The sequence below is a fragment of the Staurois parvus genome, unplaced genomic scaffold, assembly GCF_062004578.1.
Source record: "Staurois parvus isolate SC_StPar_1 unplaced genomic scaffold, SC_StPar_1.0 ptg000147l, whole genome shotgun sequence".
In the NCBI taxonomy this organism is placed as follows: Eukaryota; Metazoa; Chordata; class Amphibia; order Anura; family Ranidae; genus Staurois; species Staurois parvus.
Genome location: NW_028317943.1, coordinates 24,480,001 through 24,504,081, shown reverse-complemented (window position 1 = coordinate 24,504,081; position 24,081 = coordinate 24,480,001). Strand labels below are relative to the sequence as shown.

General features: G+C 42.4%; 1 protein-coding gene across 2 annotated transcripts in view; it reads left to right on the top strand.

Annotated features, from left to right (window-relative positions):
- XPOT (exportin for tRNA) overlaps window positions 1-24,081 on the top strand; it is a 74,417-nt gene that overhangs the window by 43,479 nt on the left and 6,857 nt on the right. For both annotated transcript variants that reach the window (XM_089674144.1, XM_089674145.1), the window contains 9 exons: window positions 209-353; window positions 1,293-1,412; window positions 5,307-5,401; window positions 5,716-5,785; window positions 11,267-11,505; window positions 20,976-21,261; window positions 21,677-21,866; window positions 23,133-23,249; window positions 23,333-23,448. In XM_089674144.1, the coding sequence (XP_089530270.1) occupies window positions 209-353; window positions 1,293-1,412; window positions 5,307-5,401; window positions 5,716-5,785; window positions 11,267-11,505; window positions 20,976-21,261; window positions 21,677-21,866; window positions 23,133-23,249; window positions 23,333-23,448 (1,378 nt within the window). The remainder of the gene's footprint in view (window positions 1-208; window positions 354-1,292; window positions 1,413-5,306; window positions 5,402-5,715; window positions 5,786-11,266; window positions 11,506-20,975; window positions 21,262-21,676; window positions 21,867-23,132; window positions 23,250-23,332; window positions 23,449-24,081) is intronic.

Genomic DNA, 24,081 nt, shown 5'->3' with positions numbered 1-24,081 from the left:
TGTCCTGGCTATTCCATTTCAGACTTTTTATAGACATCAGGCTGTACATTTTTATGTTGCTCAGAAAGGCAATCAAAACGGCTGTTTTGCCTTCAGCATAGTTTAAAACAAATTTCAACTAGTTTTTATTTTAGCTATCACAGTATTGTGTTTTAAGGGTTCTGTACTTGATATTCATTTTTTTTGTCTTTTTTTTTTTGATTTGAAGAAACTGGCAGACTTCTCTGTTTATGGAAGTAGAAGTTGCCATCCGATTGCTGTACATGCTGGGAGAAGCTATCCCTGCATCCCATGGAGCTCATTTCTGTGGAGACGCTGCTAAAGCAAGTGCATTGCAGGACATGATGAGAACTGTAAGTCAGTTCCTGACTTAGCACCTGTTAACACACCTTTATGTAGCTATGTAAATTGATACACAGTTGCTACTAATTTTCCATTCATATGCTGTTTGTAAGAGACTAATGCAGGCCATAGACGGTTCATTTATCGGCCGATTTTCGCACTGTTAGTGGGGTAATGGCATCGGCCGATTTTAGCGGTTCCTCCTCATTTCGTTTATCGGTCATGCTGGAAAATTCGTGAAAAATGGCCGATTTTCTAAATCATTGGTGGCAACATCGTTTTACAGAACAAACGATGTTTCCTTTTTTGGACGAAAAATTGGCCGATAAACGAACCGTCTATGGCATGCATAATTCTTAAACATTAAAGAAGAGCTAAAGGCAAATATTTTTCCATTTTATATGGAAGTAGTTGGCACTTTTGCTCTTGCAGCACAAAGTTCCTGAATTTATACATAACAAATTCCTCATATACATGTATATTTTATGTTTAGATGGATCCTCTCCTGAGCACTTTCTGCCCTGCAGTTTAATTGGCTTCCATCCAAATTGATTATATGTTTGTGCAGGAGACATTTGGTTAAAGACAATCTGTGTTAAAAATTACCTCTAACCTTAACACCCCCTTCTGATTGCTCAAAAAAAAAGAAAAAAAGCCTGAAGTCACAATCGTGTGACTTTGCCAGCCCTAGTCTTCTCCTTGGGTGTCCATGTCACAGCAAAGACCTCTCAGGAGAGAGAAGAGGGCAACGTCGTCACGGGGATGGCAAGGGACCAGTGATCTCGGGGCACCATTGTAGCACTGGATCAGTAATCTCCTGCATGGAACCTGCAGCAGTGAGAAATCGGGATTGAGTGGGCATTCGGCTGCTTTGCGGTGGGGCAAAAGTTGATGGGTTTTATGCATGTGAAGTGCTGTTTGTAAAAACATTTTAATTTTCTCTCTTCCAGCTTGTGACCTCTGGTGTGAGTGCCTACCATCACACATCTGTTACATTAGAATTTTTTGAAACTGTGGTTAGATATGAAAAGTTTTTCACGGTTGAACCCATACACATTCCTAATATTTTGGTAAGCTTTTGTGTTTTGTGGCAAAAATATGTGAATTTGATTAACTGAATCTTGTTTTAAGAAAAAAAAAAGCCTGCACTCCCTAGCCTCTTAACCCTATCTAAGGCACAACCCTCTATCCAGGTACTTGCTTACTACTTCTAGATGATGGCACCATTCTCCAATGTTACCTCCCTTTTGTCTGAAATCTTCTTCATCATTGTTTGCACAGTAACTCCCTATAGGTTTGCGTAGGATTGTACTCAATAGCAGAGATCCTAGGAGTATGACCATATTCAGGGTTATGGATTGTTACTGTTCAGGTACAGCACTGAGGTTGTAAGCATTAAAGTACACAGTGATCCTGGGTGGGAATTCAACTTAAATTAATCCTGAGCTTTTGGCAGATATTAAAGACAGATGCAGCTCTGTATTATTACATCATTAAATTACAACTAAAGTTCTGCTGCCACTGTGAACAGGCAATCTTTTTAATGCAGAAGAGACATGCAGAGTGTCTAAATAAACTGCACCTAACTGCCTGTTCAAAGCGCAGCTTACAACAGCCAGCCCAATCTCTGTGTGCCAAAATTACTATCTCCTGTGCAAGATTTGCTCGCTGACCAATGAAGATAGCCGAAAACCGGTGTGTAGGAGAAAATGCTGGCGAGGGACCATTGAGAAGGTGAGCATTGGTCTCTTCTGCTTCAAATGTACCTTGCAGTGTAACTACCTGAATGTGACCTGGTATCAGCCTCTTGCAGTCCCTGTACAGCAGGGCTGGAGTGTTAAAGGAAGCAACAGTGCACAGAGCCAATCGGTTTATGCTGATAGGTAGCAAAAGAGTTTACAGAGAAATTAATTTATTTTTGTGTAGCTTCTCTTTTCACTCTCCAGCCCCAGGTGGGGGCAGGTCCAGGGTCACCTGGGCTCCAATGAAAATGTTTGGATGATGCTGGCTGTTAAGTACATCTAAGAGGGGAAAGTCTCTCTGGATTAACAGAGAATAGTGCAGCAAAAGTTGGCTTTGTTGTTTTATCTTTTAATAGACCATTCTTCTTTTTTTTTCTTTTTTTTTTTTGATGGTATCATGTTAAGTTTATAGGGCAAATAACAATGGAAGGTTTTTTTGTTTTTGTTAAGTCTACATAAAAAAACTATATTTTTGTTTTCGATTAGTGTGGAAGGATTAGAATCCCTGACAGGTTTTATTGCTGTCCTGCTTTGGAGATTCATCCTGCCTATTTTGGTGAATTGTTACCCATCCAGAAAGTAAGTCAAAACTCAAAATTTGAGTTGAGTGGAGTCACTAGTTTTGCATTTGGCTAGGGTCCGTGTCACTACTGGTAGCATGAGGCGATATCTGGACCCTGCAGAGGTTGCACAGGCAGTCCCAGCATCTTCAGGATGGCACATCAATATCTGCCATTGCCATAAGCTTTGCTGTGCTTCTCAAGAGCATGAAGGACATTCCAGGAGACAGGTAGTTACTCTAGGAGAGCTGGACAGAGACGTAGAAGGTCCTTAACCCATCAGCAGGACCGGTATCTACTCCTTTGTGCAAGGAGGAACAGGATGAGCACTGCCAGAGCCCTACAAAATTACCTCTAGCAGGCCACTAATGTGAATGTCTCTGACCAAACAATCAGAAACAGACTTCATGTGGGTGGCCTGAGGGCCCCGGCATCCTCTAGTGGACCCTGTTCTCACTGCCTGGCACCGTAGAGCTCAGTTGGCATTTGCCATTGAACACCAGAATTGGCAGGTCCACCACTGGCAACCTGTGCTTTTCACAGATGAGAGCAGGTTCACCCTGAGCACATGTGACAGATGTGAAAGGGTCTGGAGAAGCCATGGAGAACGTTATGCTGCCTTTTAAGATCGTTCAGCATGACCATTTTGGTGGTGGGTCAGTGATGGTCTGGGGAGGCATATCCATGAGGGACACACAGACCTCAACAGGCTAGACCGGGTGTCGGCAACCCGCGGCTCCGGAGCCGCATGCGGCTCTTTTTCACCTTTCCTGCGGCTCCGGAGCACACTGCCCACCAGGTGACAGGCAATAGGGTCGGCAAGCCGCGGCTCTTTTAATGCAGATCTCCTGTGTGCCGGGCGCCCGCTGGCAAACATTGGCTGTCGGGATGTAGGCGGGGCAGCCCGGATGTAGGCGGGGCAGCGTGACGAACTCCTCTCCTCTCACAGTCCGCCCTGAAGACCAGAACGGCGCGGGAACCCAGCGAGAGGAACGCGCGGAGCAAAGGTAAGTGAATTCACACAATATGGGGAATGAATTACTATGGGGGATGAATTACTATAGGGGGGATGAATTACTATATGGGGGATGAATTACTATATGGGGGATGAATTACTATATGGGGGATGAATTACTATATGGGGGATGAATTACTATATGGGGGATGAATTACTATAGGGGGGATGAATTACTATAGGGGGGATGAATTACTATAGGGGGGATGAATTACTACGGGGGATGAATTACTATATGGGGGATGAATTACTTTAAGGGGGATGAATTACTTTAGGGGGGATGAATTACTATATGGGGGATGAATTACTATATGGGGGATGAATTACTATAGGGGGGATGAATTACTATAGGGGGGATGAATTACTATATGGGGGATGAATTACTATATGGGGGATGAATTACTATATGGGGGATGTATTTTCAGTTTTAAAAATGTTTCTCTCAAAATAAATTTCAATCGTGGTTTTGGCGAGATTTGGCTCAGTCGAAAAAAAAGGTTGCCCACCACTGACCTAAGGCTATGATTGTGATTATGACGATACACTGTGGCCCTGATTAACCCTTTGCTTACTGGGCCCTTAAACCCCCTTCATGACCAGAGCGTTTTTTGCAATATATGCAGTGTCGGATTTGTTTTAAATGTTGCAATGGTTTTGCGGCTCCCAGTCTTTTTTTCCCTCTCGGAAACGGGTCCAAGTGGCTCTTTATGTCTTAAAGGTTGCAGACCCCTGGGCTAGACAATGGAACCCTGAGTGCGATTTAGGTAGTGAGATGAAATCCTTGGACCCATTGTCAGACCCTACACTGGTGCAGTGGGTCCTGGGTTCATCCTCGTGCACGACAATGCTCGGCCTCATGTGAGAGAATACAAGAAGTTCCTGTAAGATGAAGGAATTGATACCATTGAATGGCCCCCATGCTTGTCTGACTTAAATCCAATAGAACACCTCTGGGATATCATGTTTCGGTCCATCCAACGCCACCAGGTTGCACCTCACTGTCCAGGAGCTCAGTGATGCCATGGTCAAGATCTGGGGGGGAAATACCACAGGACATCATCCATCATCTCAATAGGCGCATGCCCCAACGTTGTCAGGCCTGCATACAAGCACATGGGGGCCATACAAACTACTGAGTACCATTTTGAGGAGTTGCAATCAAATTTCAGCAAAATGGACTAGCCTGCTGCATCATTTTTTCACTTTGATTTTCGGGGTGTCTTTAAATTCAGTCCTCTGTAGGTTGATCATTTTCATTTCCATTGATGGGGCATCCTTACATTCCTAACACATTACCCAGTTCATATCATATCAGTATAGATATCCAGCATGATATTTTTCCTCATTGAGATCTAATGTGTTTCCAAAGTGTTCCTTTAATTTATTTTGAGCAGTGTACTTTGAAAGAAGTCAACTTTTCAAAGTACCATGCAGGCTTTAGTTTGGCATCCACCACAAAACATTTTTTGATTTTAGCAGTTGAGATTAGATTTTTAAAAAATATATGTATGAATAAATGCATTTACAGTAAAGTGAAAAAAACCCACTACCGTTTGGTTTATTTAATGGACCACAAACTTTAGGAGGTGGTCTGGCACTGTTTTCTATCAGAAAGTGACACTGTTTATTTGTCTTCTCTAATTTCAGATGGCTTTTCTGGATCATAGAGGCTTACGCCATTCTAGTCCTAAAGTTCGCAGTAGAACATCTTACCTTTTTTCACGTTTTGTGAAATCACTTCAGTAAGTGCAACTCTTCAGTAAGTAAGGGCTCATTCTCACCTTTGTGCTGCAGTAACCCCCCTTCTTTTCAAACACCAAAACCTTACTAATTTGTCACTAGATCCTATTAAGTGTTAGCTGAGTGTTAATTACAAGCTGAATAATACTTTCACCATAATTCAAGGCTATTCCCACTAGTTACTGGAAAAAAAGGTTTTAATAGATATTGATGTAAAATACATCTTTAATGTACTCTGCCGCACCCAATTTTTTAAAACTTTCAGATATTTGAAATTATATAAACATGCTAATTGTCCATGTGTTTATTTTCTTAGTAAGCACATGAATACATTTGTAGAAGACATTCTGAGTAGGATTCAAGATCTTCTAGAACTCTCCCCACCTGTAAGTTACTATTTAGTTTATCCTTTCTTGGTATTAGAATAAAAAATAAAACAAAACTTAAAGTAAAAGCCTAGCAAAGACCGAATACACAGTTGAGATCAAATTGCATGTGTTTACTGTTTGTTTTTTTTTTTTTTTTTTCTTGCCAAAAGATTTTTATTTCTGTACAAACTTGTGTTTTACATGCTACAGTGCACAAAATGGGTCACATAGGCTGCCACTAGTGATCTACTAAAAGTGTACTTTCTGAGCTGCTTACCTGGGAGAAGCATGCAGCCAGTAAAATCAAAACTCCTGATCAGCCTGTTCCAGGTCAGTGACTCTGAAAATTTTACATTTTCAGATGAAGGTCAGCAGTGGCAACCTAGGTTTTGCTCTGCACATTGGTTCATTGCTGTTATGCGGAGCTGGGCTAAGCTGGTACAAGGTACGTTGTAAGCACGTACCTTCAGGTGATTGGACACTGGCAAATATTTGCTCTGCCAAGGGCCCACACAATACTCGACCTCAAAGAGACCATGTGCCCCTTGCACCAGAGAGACAATGTCTCCATTGCACCAGAGCAAGAACCAGTTCTAACTTCAGTCTCAGCATCTGAATTATAGCTTTGTTTCAGGAACTCAACAAGTGGCCTATTTGACTAAAGCAGAATTTTCTGCATCTGTCACATTTCCTTGAACAGATAACAGCATTAATATAGCCATCTATGTTCGGGGCTCGGAAATGCTTAGCTGCTTCTACTCCTGTTTCACAACCAGACTCTGATCCAGATATGCCAGTCTTAGAGGATGTTAAGTTAAAAGGTTAAAAGGGAATGAAGAGGTTACTAAGAAAGTATTGAAGGAAGCCACAGAAGGTTTCTCTCTTCCAGATTGTCACTATATTGAACAAGGTGTTTTACCAGATATGCTTGCTAACGTTGAAAAGCTCTTTGCCTTTGTCCACAAAAGCCTTGACATTATGTAACCTGACTCTCTTCAGTCTCGCCATGCTCATTTGTAGGCACAAAGATCTGTAGAAACCTACAAAACGTTCGCTAAGTAGTGGGCTATTCTTGTGGATGATCTTGCCGTCTGTCTTAAACATCTCACTGTACCTATCCAAGATGTTCATTCTTTCGAAGAACTGGCTCTCTGCAATTTCAGTAAAACTGCAGTTAACTGGATAAGGGAAAATGAATCAACCTGACCCTGTATTTCAGGACCACAATGTTTCAGAGCAATTACAGCAATTAGTTTCTTTATGGATGCCCTAGAACAAGTCAGAACCCATCTCCAGAATGGTGATAATCTCCATTCACATGCGCAGAATCTTTAAGAGGTGCTTCACCCTTATGCCCTTTCAAGGAAGACTTCTTGTGAGACACTTGACCGATTCATCAGAGGTCAGGTGGAAAGGTTTTATTTCCACAGAAGAAGATCCCCAAACCACTCTCCTCATGAACCCCTAGCTGTTCTAAAGGCACAACGCCTGTCCACTATAGTTCAACTTCTAAACCTAAGTTCAGCCTTTCCTTTGGGCACGAGGTTTGGCCAACAAAAGCCACCAAGCTTTCTCCAAAGCCTGCTTCACAATGAAGGGGCACCCTCACTCCAAAGGGTGGGGGACATCTGCTAGTTTGCCTCTCTCTGGGTCAGATTTTTCAGACCTGTGAGTTCAGTTAGTGGTTTAACCACTTGCCTACCAGGCACTTATACCCCCTTCCTTACCAGGCCAATTTTCAGCTTTCAGCGCTGCCGCACTTTGACAATTGCGCAGTCATGCAACATTGTAACCATATGAAATTTTGATCATTTTTTTCTCACAAATAGAGCTTTCTTTTGGTGGTATTTAATCGCCACTGGGCGTTTACTTTTTGCGCTATAAATTAAAAAAAGTGCAAAAAATTTGAAAAAAAAAAAAAGTTTATTTGTTTCTTTTATAAAATTTTTCAAACAGGTAATTTTTCTCCTTCACTGATTTGCGTTGATGAGGCGGCACTGATGGGCACTGATAGGCGGCACTGATGGGCACTGATAGGCAGCACTAAAGGGCACTGATAGGCAGTACTAATGAGGTGGCACGGATAGGCGGCACTGATAGACAGCACTAATTAGGGGTCACGGATAGGCGGCACTGATATGCAGCACTGATAGGCGGCACTGATAGGTGACACTGATGATGGGTACTGATAGACGGCACTGACTGGCATCACTTCTGGGCACTGACTGGCGGCACTGACTGGCACAACACCTGGGCACTGACTGGTGGCACTGACTGGCAGCACTGGTGGGCTGCACTGGTGGGTGGCACTGGTGGGCAGCACTGGTGGGTGGGCACAGGTGGGTGGCACTGGTGGGCACAGGTGGGTGGCACTGGTGGGCACAGGTGGGTGGGCACAGGTGGGTGGCACTTCTGGGCACATGTAGGTGGCACTTCTGGGCACAGGTAGGTGGCACTGCAGAGTGGCACAGGTGGGTGCACTGCTGGGCACAGGTGGGGGCACTGCTGGGCACGGGTGGGGGCACTGCTGGGAACAGGTGGGCGGGGCTAGTGGGCGCACTGCTGGGCGGAACTTGCTGGTGTCACTGCTGGGCACCGATCATCAGGGCACTGATCATCAGTGCCCTGATGATCGGTGCCGATCCCCGCTCTGACAACTGCCGGTTCTCGGCAGTACTTTCCTCACGATCTGACAGCGTGAGGAAAGTGCAGCCGAGAACCGGCACTTGCATTTCCCTGTGATCAGCGTGTCATTGGACACCGCTGATCACATGGTAAAAGGCCGGTGGGATCGGCCTTTCACCACATCACGTGATCAGCTGTGTCCGTAGGACACAGCGATCACGGAGATCGCCGGGTGCGCGCCCCCTGGGGCGCGCAGGAGAGCGCGTTCTGGGAGGACGTCATATGACGTCCACTCAGAACTGGCCGGCCGCGGTGAAGCCGTCATTCGGCTATGCGCGGTCGGCAAGAGGTTAAGAGGTGTACGAGAGTCAAACGTCTGACCTCGTGATTTCGTGATTTCCAACAAGGGATTTGCCAACAAGTACTAAGTCATGTACTTTGTTGCTATTCTGTCTCTCAGCGTTACAATACACCTACAGTTCGATTTTTAAACTGATCACATTTTGTTGCTTTGCCGAAGCAAAACTGTGTGGCTTTTTTTCATTTCAGGCTGCAAAGTCTAGATGTGCAAAGTTAGTAGAAACATATAACAGACTAAAGGCTGTTTTTAAAGTAAAAGGTGGTTCAACAAAATACTGACAAAGGGGTGATCCTTTTTCTGATTCAGTGATTCTGTTTTGCGATTTTTTTTTTTGATTTTTTTTTTATTTCCCTTCTGTTGGTATTATATCTTCCACTTGGATGTTATAAATACTGCTGGCTAAAATAAAAGCTGTCTGTCTTAATTTCTGGTAGCAAACGACAAAATGTGATTATTGTATGGAGAGGTGTTTTTTTTTCTATACACATTGTATAACTTTCCTACAGACTAAATAATATACACTGATTTGGGTTATTTTTGTCAAAGAAATGTAGCAGTATACATTTTGGCCTAAATTTATGAAGAACGATTATTTATTTGCAAAATGTTATAACAGAAACAAAGAAGCGGGCTTCATCCAGATGTGTTCAATCTGAGATGGCCTCCAGATTCAACAACATGCAACTTCTTGTGTTGGCCTCAGATGCCCAAGGAAGAGAAAAAAAAAAACGGTGATTCTAATTACACCGAACTGGCCCAGAAGAAGCTGGTATACAGACATAACCCAACTTCTAACAGGATATTCCCCTGGAGATTCTTGTTAGCAAGGTAGCCTTTTTGGCAGCTATTGTGTCTCACACATGTCTTTGAATTGGTGGCCCTTAACTGGAAAGAGCCTTTCCTCATACTTCAAAAATGACAATGTTGACTTATGTCCAAGACCATCTTTTCTCCCAAAAATGCTTTCTGCATTCAATCTGAACAAGGGCAACATTCTGCCATCCTTGTGCCTTGCTCATGAGCATCCAAAGAAGTAGTCTACATTGCCTGGATGTAGTCAGAGCCATTAGAGGCAATCTGTCTGATAGAAGCATTAGCTTTTAGGTATACTCTTTGCTCTTCCCTGAGGTCCTCACAAGGGACAACCTGCTTCAAAATCCACCACTGCACAGTGAATAGAAAACTTGACAGGTAGAGCTTACGTCCTTTAAATTATTCTAAAGGTCATTTTTTTAAAATAACAAACATGCTATACTTACCTGCTCTGCGTGCCTCCAATAGCAAGCCTGTTGCTATGAGGGCACTCAAGCAGGCTCATTCCAGAGCTGCACTCCTATGAATGGACATTGTCCATTCACACACTGATCATGGCTTGGCCCTGCCCCCGCTCTCTCCTTGTTGGCTTACTGGCTGTGATTGACAAAGAGACCCGGGTGAGTCATGACTCTCATGCACATCGCTGTATCAAGATGGGGCTCAGGTGAGTATAAGGGAGACTGGGGGGGGATCTGCACCCAAATATTTTACCTTCATGCATAGAATGCATTATTGGAAGAAAAAAAAAAACGCACCTGCCTTTAGAACCACTTTAAGAAAAAACCTCATGTACACCCACTCCAACAAATCTGCTGGAGTTTCCTGGGCATTTCAGCACCAAGCTTCTGTAGCTCAACTATATAAAGCTGCCACATGGACCTCTTCAAACTTAATGTTTTACCAGGTGGTCTTCTGCAGTTGCAGCTTTTGGCCGCAAGGTCCTTGCAGAGGCACACTGAAATTGGTTTCCTTGACCCCTGTTAATTTTGAGCGTGTTGGCACTTTTTTTTTTTTGCCTAGTTGTTGCCCACCCTTTGTATTGATTGCTTGGGGCGTCTTGTGGTGTATGTATATGTTTCCTGTGCCCTATATCGTGATTAAGATGAGGAATTTTGACTTGCCTGTTAAATTCTGTATCTTGGAGTATACAGTATAGGACAGCCTCCCTTCCAGGGGCGGACTGACCATTTGGAAACTTGGGCACTGCCCGAGGGCCCGGGGTCAGTAGGGGGCCCCATGAGATGCCCCTGGTACCTTTTTTCATAGGCTTTTTTGAGTAAGGACACAGGGGCCCCATGATCCCCTATTGCCCAGGGTCCCCATGAGTTGTCAGTCCGCTCCCTTCTATTCCTTGGTTTACTCTGCATTGCTTGCTACAAAGCCGAGGACTCTCAGAATAGGATAGGGTTATGGGGGGGGGGGGGTGTTCTCAAAAGCTTGCCACTGTTCAATCATCTGAAGGTGTTTCTCTATGATCCATGGTGTGTGAACATGTTCCTTGTATCCTGTGCTTGTACTCCAAGATATGGAATTTACAGGGAAGTCACTTTTTTTTTTAGAAGGAAACACTGTACACTTTGAGACCCTGAATCCTAGTAAGTATATGCATGATCCAAAGCTATGTAATGTTCCCTTATGTTCTGTGACTGACAGGTTGCCCTGTGTTATATGAAATAACTCTTGTTCCTTTTATTCAGGAAAATGGTTTTCAGACCTTGCTGAGCAGCGATGATCAGCTCTTCATATATGAGACTGCAGGTGTTCTCATAGTAAACAGTGACTACCCAGCTGACAGGAAAAATATTCTGATGAGAAATCTATTGAATCCATTAATGGAAAAGTTCAAAATTTTACTAGAAAAACTGATGGTGGAACAAGATGAAGAGCGACAGACAGTTCTAGCAGACTACCTTAATCATGCTGTTGGGTTTGCCAGGTAGATTAAAAAATTCTTAAAATATATTGTGCTCAGATGATACTTGTGATCATATGTACTGGGGTGACTTTTGTCTTTAAAATTTCATATGGCCCATCGATGGGTTGAGTCCACTTTAAGGTATAAACTGCTATGAAAAATATTTCACGGTTTTGTTTGATAAATCTTAAAGGGTTAGTTCACCTTTACAGAAAAAAAACTGCCACCCCTGGTTCCTGCTCAGCTGCCACCCCCACAGCCGGTCCAGCAGTCCAGAGATTTGAAATCTCTGCTCTTCTCTGCAGTGCTTCCAGGATGGACAAGATTGATTCACTGTGACATCGCTGGCCAATCAGAATTGATCTGATCAATCTCGGAAGCACTGCATTGAGAAGAGCGTGGATTTAAAATTCCCAGACCGCTGGACTGGCTGCAGGGTTGCTGATGGCTTCACAACCCCAGAGGTAAATACAGCAGGGCCCAAGGGTAGGAGGGAAGTATGTCCAGCTTTCACCTTTTAGGCCCCTTTCATGTGGGGGAGCAGATTATTTTCCGATCAGCAGACGATCAGCTCACCGATCCTCTGCTAATTGGAGCAAAGCGGCAGATGACACATTTGTTGTCCGCTCAGTTTCTGCAGAGTAGACATGGACAGAGTCTGCTCTTCTCTACGGGCTGCTGGGAATAAACGGACTCTGCTGTCCATTTACCCTTGACTACCCTCTGATCCACTCCCCCTATATGGAGGGGGATGGATCCCCTTGGGTTTTTTTTGTTTTTTTGTTTTGTTTTTTTTTTTAGCAGACCAGATCAGACTCAGAGGTAGGTGGTTGTAAACGTTTGTACCTGCCTGTCCATAGAGATGAATGGACCTTCCAATCGGGTAAAACTTTTTTAGTTTTGGATAGAATGGAGTGGGATTAGACCTGCTGTTTTAATTGCTCTCTGTGTCCTATTTAGGGAGATTCACCCTCTCCATTTGTCATGTTTACCTTTATCACTCAAACTGAAAGAATCCCAAATTTTGGGGTGTCTCCAGAACAGTGACAGAGGGAAAATTTTCCAATGGAGATGCTAGTTCTGGTCTTCCTTTGTGACTTCCCTTCACTTCCTGTTTCAGATATTAGTCAGGAAGTGAAAGGACACAGATGGCAAAAAAAAAAAAAAAAAAAAAACCCTGATGGCTTATAACCTTCCTTTATCTGAAAAGGAAAAAAAATGTGCCTTCTACTTTGAGGGGAAAACAAACATTAAAATGGCGTACACTTAACCAGGCTTAATTAATATTGTCTAATTTCTCCGGTTTCTCCAGTCTTGGTTTTTTTTGTTTTTTTTTTCCATTTTACTATTGCAAGTTTCCATATTAAAGTATAGGTGCACCTATGGTTACACCAATATTTTGGGTTTCATATGCTCCAGGTCTTCAGTCCCTCACAAATCCCCCACCCCCATGACAGTGTATAGGGGATCGTCTCACCGCACCCACTGTCACTTTTCCCCCACGCAGCAGCATCATTCATTCTTAGCAATTTGTGAATGAATGAGCTACACTGTCCGCCTGCCATTGTCACTGATGAACGCTCCTGTAGTTCTTTGACACTTCCTCCAGCTTTGTAATGGTCTGTGTGCAGGTAAAGGCAGGAAAGCTGAAGGCAATGTCTTCAGGAGGCTGACATTGCCCCTGTGATTTCTTGATCACAGGTGCAGAGCTCTACAGGCTTATCAGGAAAAAAAAGCACTTTTTTTTTTTCTTAACCACTTACTTATAGGGCACTTATACCCCTTTCCTGCCCAGGCCAATTTCCAGCTTTCAGCACTGTTGCACTTTGACAATTGCGTGGTTTAACACTGTACCCATATGAAATTTTTATCATTTTTTGTGACTGAGCTTTATTTTGGTGGTATTTAATCACCTCTGGGTTTTTTATTTTTTCTTAAACCAAAAACCACTGAAAATGTTGGGAAAAAATGTTTTTTCTTAGTTTTTGTTAGAAAAATCACTTATTTACAAAATTTTTATTCTTCACTGATGTGCACTAATGAGGCTGCAGTGATGGGCACTGATAGGCTGCACTGATTGACACTGATAGGTGGCACTGATGGGCATTGACAGGCATCACTGATGGGCACTGAAAGGCAGCACTCATATATGGCCCTGACTGGCACTGATAGGGGGCCCTGACTGGCACTGATAGGCGGCCCTGATGGCAACTGTTAGGCGGCATCGATGTGGCACTGATGGGCCCTGGCAGGTGGCTTGGATGAGCACTGGCAGCTGGCACTGATGGACACTGACAGCTGGCACTGCTGGGGCTACACAGATCATCAGGGCACACTGATCATCGGTGCACATGTCCCCTCTGAGGGATGCCGATTACCGGCTCTGCTCTCCTCTAGAGCTGTCAGCGTGACCGCTCGTGAGGAGAGAAATGCCGATAACCGGCATTTCCCTATTTACATGTGATTGGACACAGCTGATCCCGTGACCGAGCCAACATCTTCTTCTGCTCTTTCCGTTGACCGGTGATCCACTGTGTCCGAGGGACACCGCACACCACCGATCACCACGCTGCACGCTCCCAAAGCCGCGCATGCGCAGTTAGAATGGGAGGACGTCATATGACGTCCTCCCAGAGCGAGAGAACTGCCTTGCGCCCGTCATTGTACTACACCCTGTTCCGAATTATTATGCAAATTCTATTTAAGTGTCACAAAGATTAAATATTTTGTTTTTCAGTTTAACTCATGGATGGCATTGTGTGTCAGGGCTCTTTTGATCACTGAAAACTATCTCGGACACCTGTGATAATTAGATTGGCATGTGAGCTCAATTTAAGGAAAAACTACTAAAGGACGGTGTTCCACGTTATTAAGCAGAGCACCATTTTCAAGCAATATGGGGAAGAAAAAGGATCTCTCTGCTGCCAAAAAGAGTGAAATAGTTCAATGCCTTGGACGAGGTATGAAAACATTAGATATTTCACAAAAACTTAAGCGTGATCATCACACTATTAAGAGATTTGTGGCTGATTCAAAGCACAGACGGGTTCGTGCAGATAAAGGCACATATAGGAAGATTTCTGCCAGATCCATACATCGGATCAAGAGAGCAGCTGCTAAAATACCATTACATAGCAGCAAACAGATATTTGAAGCTGCTGGTGCCTCTGGAGTCCCACGAACATCAAGGTGTAGAGTCCTCCAGAGTCTTGCAACTGTGCATAAACCTATTCGGCCACCACTAACCAATGCTCACAAGCAGAAACGGCTGCATTGGGCAGAAAAATACATGAAGACTAATTTTCAAACAGTCCTGTTCACTGATGAGTGCCGTACAACCCTGCATGGTCCAGATGGATGGAGTAGTGGATGGTTGGTAGACGGCCACCCTGTTCCAACAAGGCTGCAACGTCAGCAAGGCGGTGGTGGAGTCATGGTTTGGGCCGGAATCATGGGGACAGAGCTGGTCGATCCCTTTAGGGTCCCCAAAGGTGTAAAGATGACCTCTGCAAAGTATGTGGATTTTATGACTGACCACTTTCTTCCCTGGTACAGAAGGAAGAACTATGCTTTCCGTAATAAAATCATCTTCATGCATGACAATGCACCATCGCATGCTGCAAAGAATACCTCTGCATCAATGGCTGCTATGGGGATAAAAGGAGAGAGAGTCATGGTGTGGCCACCATCCTCCCCTGACCTCAATCCTACTGAGAACCTTTGGAGCATCCTCAAGCAAAAGATCTATGAGGGTGGGAGGCAGTTTACATCCAAATAGCAGCTCTTGGAGGCTATTCTGACATCTTGCAAACAAATTCAAGCAGAAACTTTCCAAAAACTCACAAGTTCAATGGATGCAAGACTTGTGAAGCTGCTATCAATTAAGGGGTCCTATGTTAAAATGTAACGTGACCTGTTAAAATGTTTAAAAAGTTAAAATGTTGTTAGAAGTTTGATTGAAATCGTTTTTGATTTCAATAAATTTGCTGCAAGCACAACAAATGACCATTTTCAGTTCTTTACAACCTATAAAGTGTTTTGAAACTTACTGTGCGTAATAATTTGGAACAGTGCATTGTAAGTTTTTTATGTTTAAAAAAAATACTGTTAGGAGGTTTGTTCAATAAAATTTGAATTGTACTCTTAATAGTTGATAACATGAGAATTATGCTGACTGTTATTTACATCAATTATTTAGGTAAATGAGAAAAATATAATTTGCATAATAATTTGGAATAGGGTGTATATGGCGAGCGGGAGGTGGTTAAAGGTGAACTGTTATAGCCTTTTTAGTCAAATGAAGAAAAAAAAAAGTACAAGGGACAGCACTTGCAATGAGAAGTGTCCCTTGTGTTCCTGGTCACACATACTGTGGTGAACTGCATTTTACTGCATTGGAAGACCCAAAGGAGACAGTTGTTTTCCATTTTCCCTGTTCACGCCACAATGTTGGTGTTAAAATTCATACATCAAAGCTACGCAAGTCTGTTGAGGGGAAAAAAAGCTTTTTATTTAGTCTTACATGAATCCATACAGCAGCCATCTTGGGTGACAAGTAGAGTGTGCAGTGGAACTCTGGTTAGTGAGGTATCTCAATGGTATGGTTTTTAGAAATAAGTTAATTTTGTAAGCCATGTGCAGGAACACCAGGTGCAATGTGTGAGAGCAGTGGATGCACATAGTAGTGCAGTGTGGCTCCCCCCATTCTCCTCCTCCTTATTGTAGATAGGTCAATCATGGTGATTGATAGACATTCTGTTTGTCAATGTCTCTTCAAAAACAAAAATCTTTTTCTATTTCTTTCTTTCGTTCTCTTTTTCTTTCTTTCTTCTTTTCTGTCTCTTGCTTTTTCTCTTTTGCTCGCTCTCGTGCTTGCCCTCGCTCTCGTGCTTGCCCTCGCTCTCGTGCTTGCCCTCGCTCTCGTGCTTGCCCTCGCCCTCTCTTGCCCTCGCCCTCTCTTGCCCTCGCCCTCGCCCTCTCTTGCCCTCGCCCTCGCCTTTTCTATTTCTTTCTTTCTTTCGTTCTCTTTTTCTTTCTTTCGCTTTTTCTGTCTCTTGCTTTTTCTCTTTTGCTAGCTCTCGTGCTTGCTCTCGCGCTTGCCCTGGCTCTCTTGCCCTCGCCCTCTCTCGCTCGCCCTCTCTCGCCCTCGCCCGCCCTCTCTCGCCCTCGCCCTCTCTCGCCCTCGCCCTCTCTCGCCCTCGCCCTCTCTCGCCCTCGCCCTCTCTCGCCCTCGCCCTCTCTCGCCCTCGCCTGCGCTCGTTCTCTTTTTCGCACTCGTTCTCTTTCGCGCTCTCTCAGATTATCAGTGCAGCCCTAAAAGTGTGCAGCAGTGCCGCCCATCATTGCTGCCTATCAGTGCCCAGCAGTGCTGCATATCAGTGCTGCCTATCAGTGCAAACTCATCAACGCACATCAGTGAAGGAGAAAATGTACCTGTTGTAGAAACGAAAAACTTTTTTTTTTTTCTTTTTCAATTTTTTTTGCTTCCCCCCCCCCCCCCCCCCCTTATAGTTCAAAAAAATTAAAGAAAACAGTGGTGATTAAATACCACTAAAAGAAAGCTCTATTTGTGTGAAGAAAAAGATGAAAAAAATTCACATGCTTGCAGTGTTGCATGACCGCGCAATTGTCATTCAAAGTGCAATAGCTCTGAAAGCTGAAAATTGGCCTGGGTAGGAAGGGGGTAAAAGTGCCCTTATGCAGACATTTAGACAATTTTCATCTCAGATTCTTGGGTCTGGAAGGTGATCTAGAGCTACAAACTGGAATTTTGCTCCCTGTTCCTCCTAGGTTTCACACCTCCAAACTTCACAACACAGTTTGGCAGATCTCCATTGACCCCTCCATGGTCTTGTGGACCAAAGTGTCATTTCACCATTCATTCCTGTGTCAAGAAACATTTAATGGATTTACCTCCAAACCTGTTCATGGTTCCCAAACTTACAAGGGCCACCCATCCCTTCTTGGATGTGAAAGCTTTTAATATCTGTTCAAGGTCATAAATTCTGCTAGGAATCCACTAGGTCTGTCATTACCTCCCTTCATCTGGCAGACATTCTAGCTTCTGTGGACATCAAGGACATTTACTATCATGTCCTTTTACAGCTTATCTGGGGTTCCTATCAGTTTATAGCTTTGCCTTTCTGCCTCTTGTCTGCAGCCTGGTATTCACCAAGCCCTACTGCATTCTTGTGGCATCCTCGCTGTTGAATACTTAGATGTCCTCCTGGTGAGGGTACAGTTGTCAAACACTCTGTTGAACAGTGTGGCTTTGACTGTCCAGACGTTACAGGGGGTCAGATTGATCTTTGAGCCTTTAGAGGCTGGCACTGGAGCAGATTCTTTATAGTATCTAGTATCTCTAAGAGTCTCTGGCTTATTTTGTTGTAAGTGAGCTTGTTATGACTAAGCAATGAGACTGTCTTTTGGCATTTCAGTCTTTGAGGTATAGAGGGTTACAGTACATAAGTGGGTATGGCTGGTAATGAGGGGTATGTTTTGTTAATCAGTGTATTTGCAAAGAATATCTGAATTATATAAATATATCCTGAAATGTCACCAATTTAGCACTTCCCTATTTGCTGCTAAAGTGCCACCTTTATGTACATTTAAAGGCTAAGTTCTGCTTTAAGAGATAGATTCACATATTTTTGCAGGGAAAAAAATGTGCATTTATTTATTTTTCCCACTGGCTCCTGCAGACACTCTTCATCTCACTGCCCTACCTCTATACAGGCTTTCAGTTAGAAAACTTGCGGAAAAGTAAATGTACTACAGGTGCGCTGATTAACACACTTGAGAACTAAGAACTACAAGTTCATCTGTCGCAGGTGTAGCATAAACTTAGTTTATTCATTACAGTTCGCAGATTGCGGGTGGATGTGGTAAGAGGGTGCTTAGGAACTTGTTACATATTCTACCCTAAATACTGGTGTAACATGTAAAAGGTGAACTTAGCCTTTAAAATTAAAACTTGGAATATATTTTTGCTGCATAAACCATGGTATGAATTCTTCAACTGTTTTTTTCTGCAGGAGAAATTTTAATCTCGGATTCAAACTCTCCAGTCCAGTTTGAGACTCCCACTTTTGCATGCGTCTTTGGCCTTGATGGTAATCTCCTTCAAGGCAGTCCCATTTGTCCAGTTTCTTTCCAAACCTCTACATCACAACATTCTGTCAGCGTGGGACAGGTCAGTCAAGTCCCTGGACAAATCCATTAAATTGGCTCAGAGGATCAGGTTGTCTCTGGCCTGGCGTCTTGATCCAACAATGAAATCAGAAAGTTCTTCCTTCCCAGCATCTGAATGATCATCAGAACGCATACCAGCCTGACTAGAGAGGAATAATGGGCACTCTGTCAGTGCAGTATTGTTGAATTTTTGTCTCCCAATCGACATCCCAAAACTTTAGGTGATTTGGCTGGCGCTGTAGCTTTGAACCAGCCTGTTGAAGGTCATCCGATCTTAATTCAGTTGGATAATGCCATAACAGATAGTGTACATCAACCATCGGGTAGAAACCAGAAGTCTTCCTGCTGCTGAAGAGGTAGATAGGATCCTGTCCTGGACAGAACTTCACATTCTCACCTATTCTGCTATGTACATCCAAGGCTTAAACAATTGGCAGGCAAACTTCCACATATGACAGAGCCTTGATTGGTGGTGGAAGCGATGTCTAAAGTCCAGAGGTGTTCTAGGACTTTTCTAAAATACAAAAAAACTTGTACGTTTCTGTGGGATAGTTTTTTCTAGTGATAAATTACTAAATGTCAAACAGTAATGTAAACCAAAATTAAAATCTGAATCTCAAAATAACAAATCTACCAGCAGCTACTAGACGCCGTTGACTCTCAAAATAGTCCGTGTATAGATGGTAACATTAAAATGACATCAGCGCAAATAATCCGATTGTTTCACTCCATCAAATCAACACAGTGAAATATTACATTCATACTCATGCACGTCATGAACATGCAATTCAAACAGTAATAATGTCCTTCACAATTATAATATTATTGGTGTCCTGTGTCTTTTAATTCCTTGCCACCTCCTGTGTTTATGATAACACTGTGTGAATGGCCACCACCACTTGTGCACTTACCTCCTCATTTTGACCTTACACCATATACCCGGTCAAAACACACTTTTTGTCTCTCAGGATGGACCCAGATGGATTCCTCAGAGTAGTGCTGTAAATCTCCTCAGCTTAGAGATCTATTCCTTAAACTCCACTCTACCACATATAAAGAATAACACTACCCTAGTGCTTTATCCTTTATAAAATGTTATTATCTGCACTCGCATTAAAAAGGTGCCAGTTCGCACCAGATGTGTACAGCTTAAAATACCCAAATTTAGCAATCCTGTGCAATATCACATATAAATGCCAAGAGTTACCACACTGCCGTCTCGGAACAAGCGTTGTGACAGCATCCAAGGTCCTGTCCTTCTGGGGAAATACCCCACCCGGCCGTGGCGTTCTTTCACAGAATTCTATGAATGGAAAACAAGTACTGACAGCCTTTGTGACTGTTGGCTTCTAATTCTCAATGGACACCACGGTTCTGTTGAGTGCTGTGGTAGTTCATTGTCTCTTGTCTGTGTATCTGCCTGCTTCGTATGAGGTACAAGCACACAGATACATTGACAAGTCTGCTGGAGTCCTGCATGGCACCCCTGATTTGTTTTTTTTTTTTTTTTTACCTGCAAAACATACGCATTTATTTATTTTTTAAAAGGTAAACTTGTTCTTTAAGTTCTACCAGGTGGATGCTGTGGCCTCATTGATGCTGGCTTTGGATATAAAGGCCTTTAGTCTGCTCTTTGAGCTGCAGGCAGTTCCCAGTTTTTTGTTTGTTTTTTTTCTAGGACCCATCCTTATTTTATTTTTTTTTGCCCACCCTTTAGTTGTATTGCTTTTGGACATCCTGAAGGTGAAAGGCTACCGGTGTCTCCCAAAGGATGCAAAAAACCATAGGTTTTTTGAGTCATCGAAAAATCTTCTCAATTGGGGCAACATGTCCTGTCCCTCTGTGTTTGTGATTTTCCTTTTGGTACTACTATGCTACAGAACGAAGACATGCTGGTAGAAGGAGGGGTTATCCTGGATTGGTTTACAGTTTTTGTTGGTTATGCTAGTGTCCAATCCTCATGTAGGCAGCAGTATAACCTGCAGGTGAAAGACTTTTTTGTGTTCCTTTGTGGATTCCAATAAAAGCATTTTACAGTGTGTGTGAAAGTCCTATTTTCTGTACTTTTTTTCGGTGAACAAATGATGGTCAAACAGCTAGCATATGTAGAAGTGAAAGTCAGGAGTGGTGGCCAAAATATATTTAGTGTATTGTCAACTGGGCTTATTTCCTCACCAACCACTTTAGTGTCAGTGGTGCTGAGACCAAAAAGGAGGTCCAGGCTGTGCATGATTTTACTGTTATCAAAGTATTTTCACAATCTACTAATGTTTTATTTTTTTGTTTTTTTTCCTCTTCAGCCGTACAAGTAAAGCTTTTAGTAATAAACAAACGGTGAAACAGAGTGGCTGTTCTGGGGTTTATTTGGACTGTTTACAATGCTTCCTGCCTGCACTAAGTTGCCCTGTTCAAAAGGAAATTCTCAGAGGTGGTGTCCGAACCTTCCTTCATCGTATGATCATCTGCTTGGAGGAGGAAGTGCTTCCTTTCATCCCTACTGCTTCAGAGCACATGTTGAAAGACTGTGAAGCAAAGGACTTGCAAGAATTCATTCCTCTTATTAACCAAATTACTGCCAAATTCAAGGTATTAATTTAGGAGCTGTCTGATGTCCTACATGGAACTCTCAGACTCCAGTGTAGCTGGATGATAAATGCTATAACACACATACAGACTCTCTAATTCTGCTGCTTACTACTCTTTTCCATCTCCTCTGTCTTTTCCAGCAGAGCAGACACAAGATGGTAACGTGCAGTAATGAATTATCCATATGAACATGATTAGTAGATTACAAATGTTCAGTCGCAAGAAAGTATTGTAACTTCTGTCTTGTACCGTCTAGTCTTCTATCTGGTACTCATTGAATTAAAATTTTAAAACCTGTATTTTTTTTTTTTAAATTTAAAACATTTTAAAGTAACAGATATGCAAAGTAGTAATCAATAGCCAATTTTTTGCAAAGCCTGTTGTACTAATTGGCTTTATCGAACTTCTTTCGTAGGCCCAAGTGTCACCTTTCCTACAGCAAGTCTTCATGCCACTTCTTCATGCTATATTTGAGGTGCTAGCCCGCCCTTCAGAAGAAAATGACCAGTCTGCTGCTTTAGATAAACAAATGTTACGAAGAAGCTATTTCGCCTTTCTTCAAACAGTTACTGGAAGTGGAATGAATGAGGTCATTGCCAATCAGGGTTAGTAGATATAGCAAAGTAAATTATAACTTGATTTGATTTCTCATGCTTTCAGCCTGAAGTTGTGTCCAGGTTTTTTGTACTGCAACATACCTTTTTTCTTTTTGCTTCTGTGCTGACCCAGCAGTTGGATTTCCTAACTGCAGTTTTTGTTCCTCATCAGTCGAGATAATACTAGAAAGTCTCTTTAAAAGCAGTGGTATGCAATTAGTGTGGCCATAGCACTGCTTTAAATTTAAGAGGCACATTTATGAAGCACGACAATGTGCTTAGTGCTTCACTTGATTTAGGACCCCTATACATTTTATCGGTATGACTTTTAGTATATAGGATTGCATTATATGAAAATGTAAGCGAACATATACAGGTCTTTGCATAATCAGTTCCTTGGACATTTACACACTTTTAGTACAACATGTTGAAATTTAATTGTAATTTGATGGCACGTGTACAGAAAATAGTCCATAATGCTGAAGAAGGCAAAAATTTAAAATTTACCAAATTATTTACAGACGCAGAAGTATGAATTTGTTGTGAAACCTCCGTACAGCCAATTGCCTTCAGAAGTCATGATATTAGTTAAATGGATTTCAATTTTGTGAAGGGATGAGCTTTTAACATACATGGGGTGTCTTTTTTGTTTTTTTGTTTGAGAAACCGCTTAATATGTATGTATGTATATCTAAACGGCTTAATAGAGACCAAGAAGCTACAAAATATTTAGTATATGTAAACTCTAACCTTACATTTCTCTTATTTGGTCAGTTTCCGTGGTCCGTTTAATATTCCTTTGAAAATGTTTTATTGTATCTGACCAACAACTGCAAAAAAGCTGTTTATCAGCAAGAAGTCTTATGAACTGTTAACAAGCACAAGCAATCAGTTAGCATTGTTCCCTGCTATCTCTGTGGACTACAAAACGGCTCCTCGTGTTATGGAGAAGAGAGGGAGGCGTTTTGTAGACCTAACACACTCCATTGCCCTAGGGTAACAATGCTGTTTAGGACAATGTCACCCACGGACAGGAAGTGTGTTAGTGGCAGGATTACCAAGTTTGAAAATAAAGTGTGAAAAAAAGTCACTTCATTTAAGGACTGGTAAGCTTCTGCAATACTATCCATTTTTATTTTTGGGTTTAGATGCACATTAAATATAACACTGGTGTTTGACATGTTTGTGAATATCTTTTAAATTAGATTTTCAGTCTTTAGCATATATTAAATACTTCAATACATATAGAATGACCTTCCTCTGTTTATGGTACAGATGCTGAGAATGTGGAGCGTGTAATATTTACAGTCATTCAAGGAGCTGTAGAATATCCAGATCCCATTGCTCAAAAAACGTGCTTCATTATACTCTCCAAATTAGTAGAACTGTGGGGTGAGTACCTTTTTGCTTTGTATTACAGGTTTCTTATTTTGAAACTGTTTCTTTTAGAAGCTAATTTAATTGTTTTTTTCCAGGTGGTAAAGATGGATTGGTTGGCTTTGCAGATTTTGTTTACAAACATATTTTTCCTGCATGCTTTTTGGCTCCCCTGAAACCAACTTTTGACCTTGCAGACGCCCAAACCATATTGGTAGGTCGGCACTCTAGTAATGCTATAGCTTGTCTCCTATTTTAACATGCATTGTTCTGTCTGTGGCACATGGAAAAAAGATTAAATGCTTATCCTGGTTTGTTTGTTTTTGTTTTTTGTTTTTTTTTCTTACCCCATTTTAGGCTGCTTTTACACTGATCCCTGTTTTTTCTTCCACTGTTGCGTTAAAGAAAGTTGAAGAAACATGAAATGACCATGAAATCTTATGAAACTCTTTACACTAATCCATTGCGGGTCCACTGTGTTTTTTCAAAATCCTGCTTGCTGCATTTTTGATGCAGGTTTGGTGTGGTAAACAAAAAACACTAAAAATGCACCTCCCCATTGAAATGAATGGAGAACTCTGCAAAAACACATCAATAACCCACCTGCGTTTTTAGTGCGGTTTTTGAGCTGCATGTCCTGTAAAAATGCACTGTAAATTTGGTAAAAACTCATATGTTTTTGCTACTGATCAGTGTGATGGCAGCCTTAATTCCCCAGTGAGCTTATCAACAATAAGCAAACTACTGCCAATGACTTGTTGCTAAACTCCATAAGCTATTATATCTGTTCAGCCAGAGTGCTTTTACTGGGCAGTAAAATGGCAGTTGTCAGGGGTGTTTTCTTATA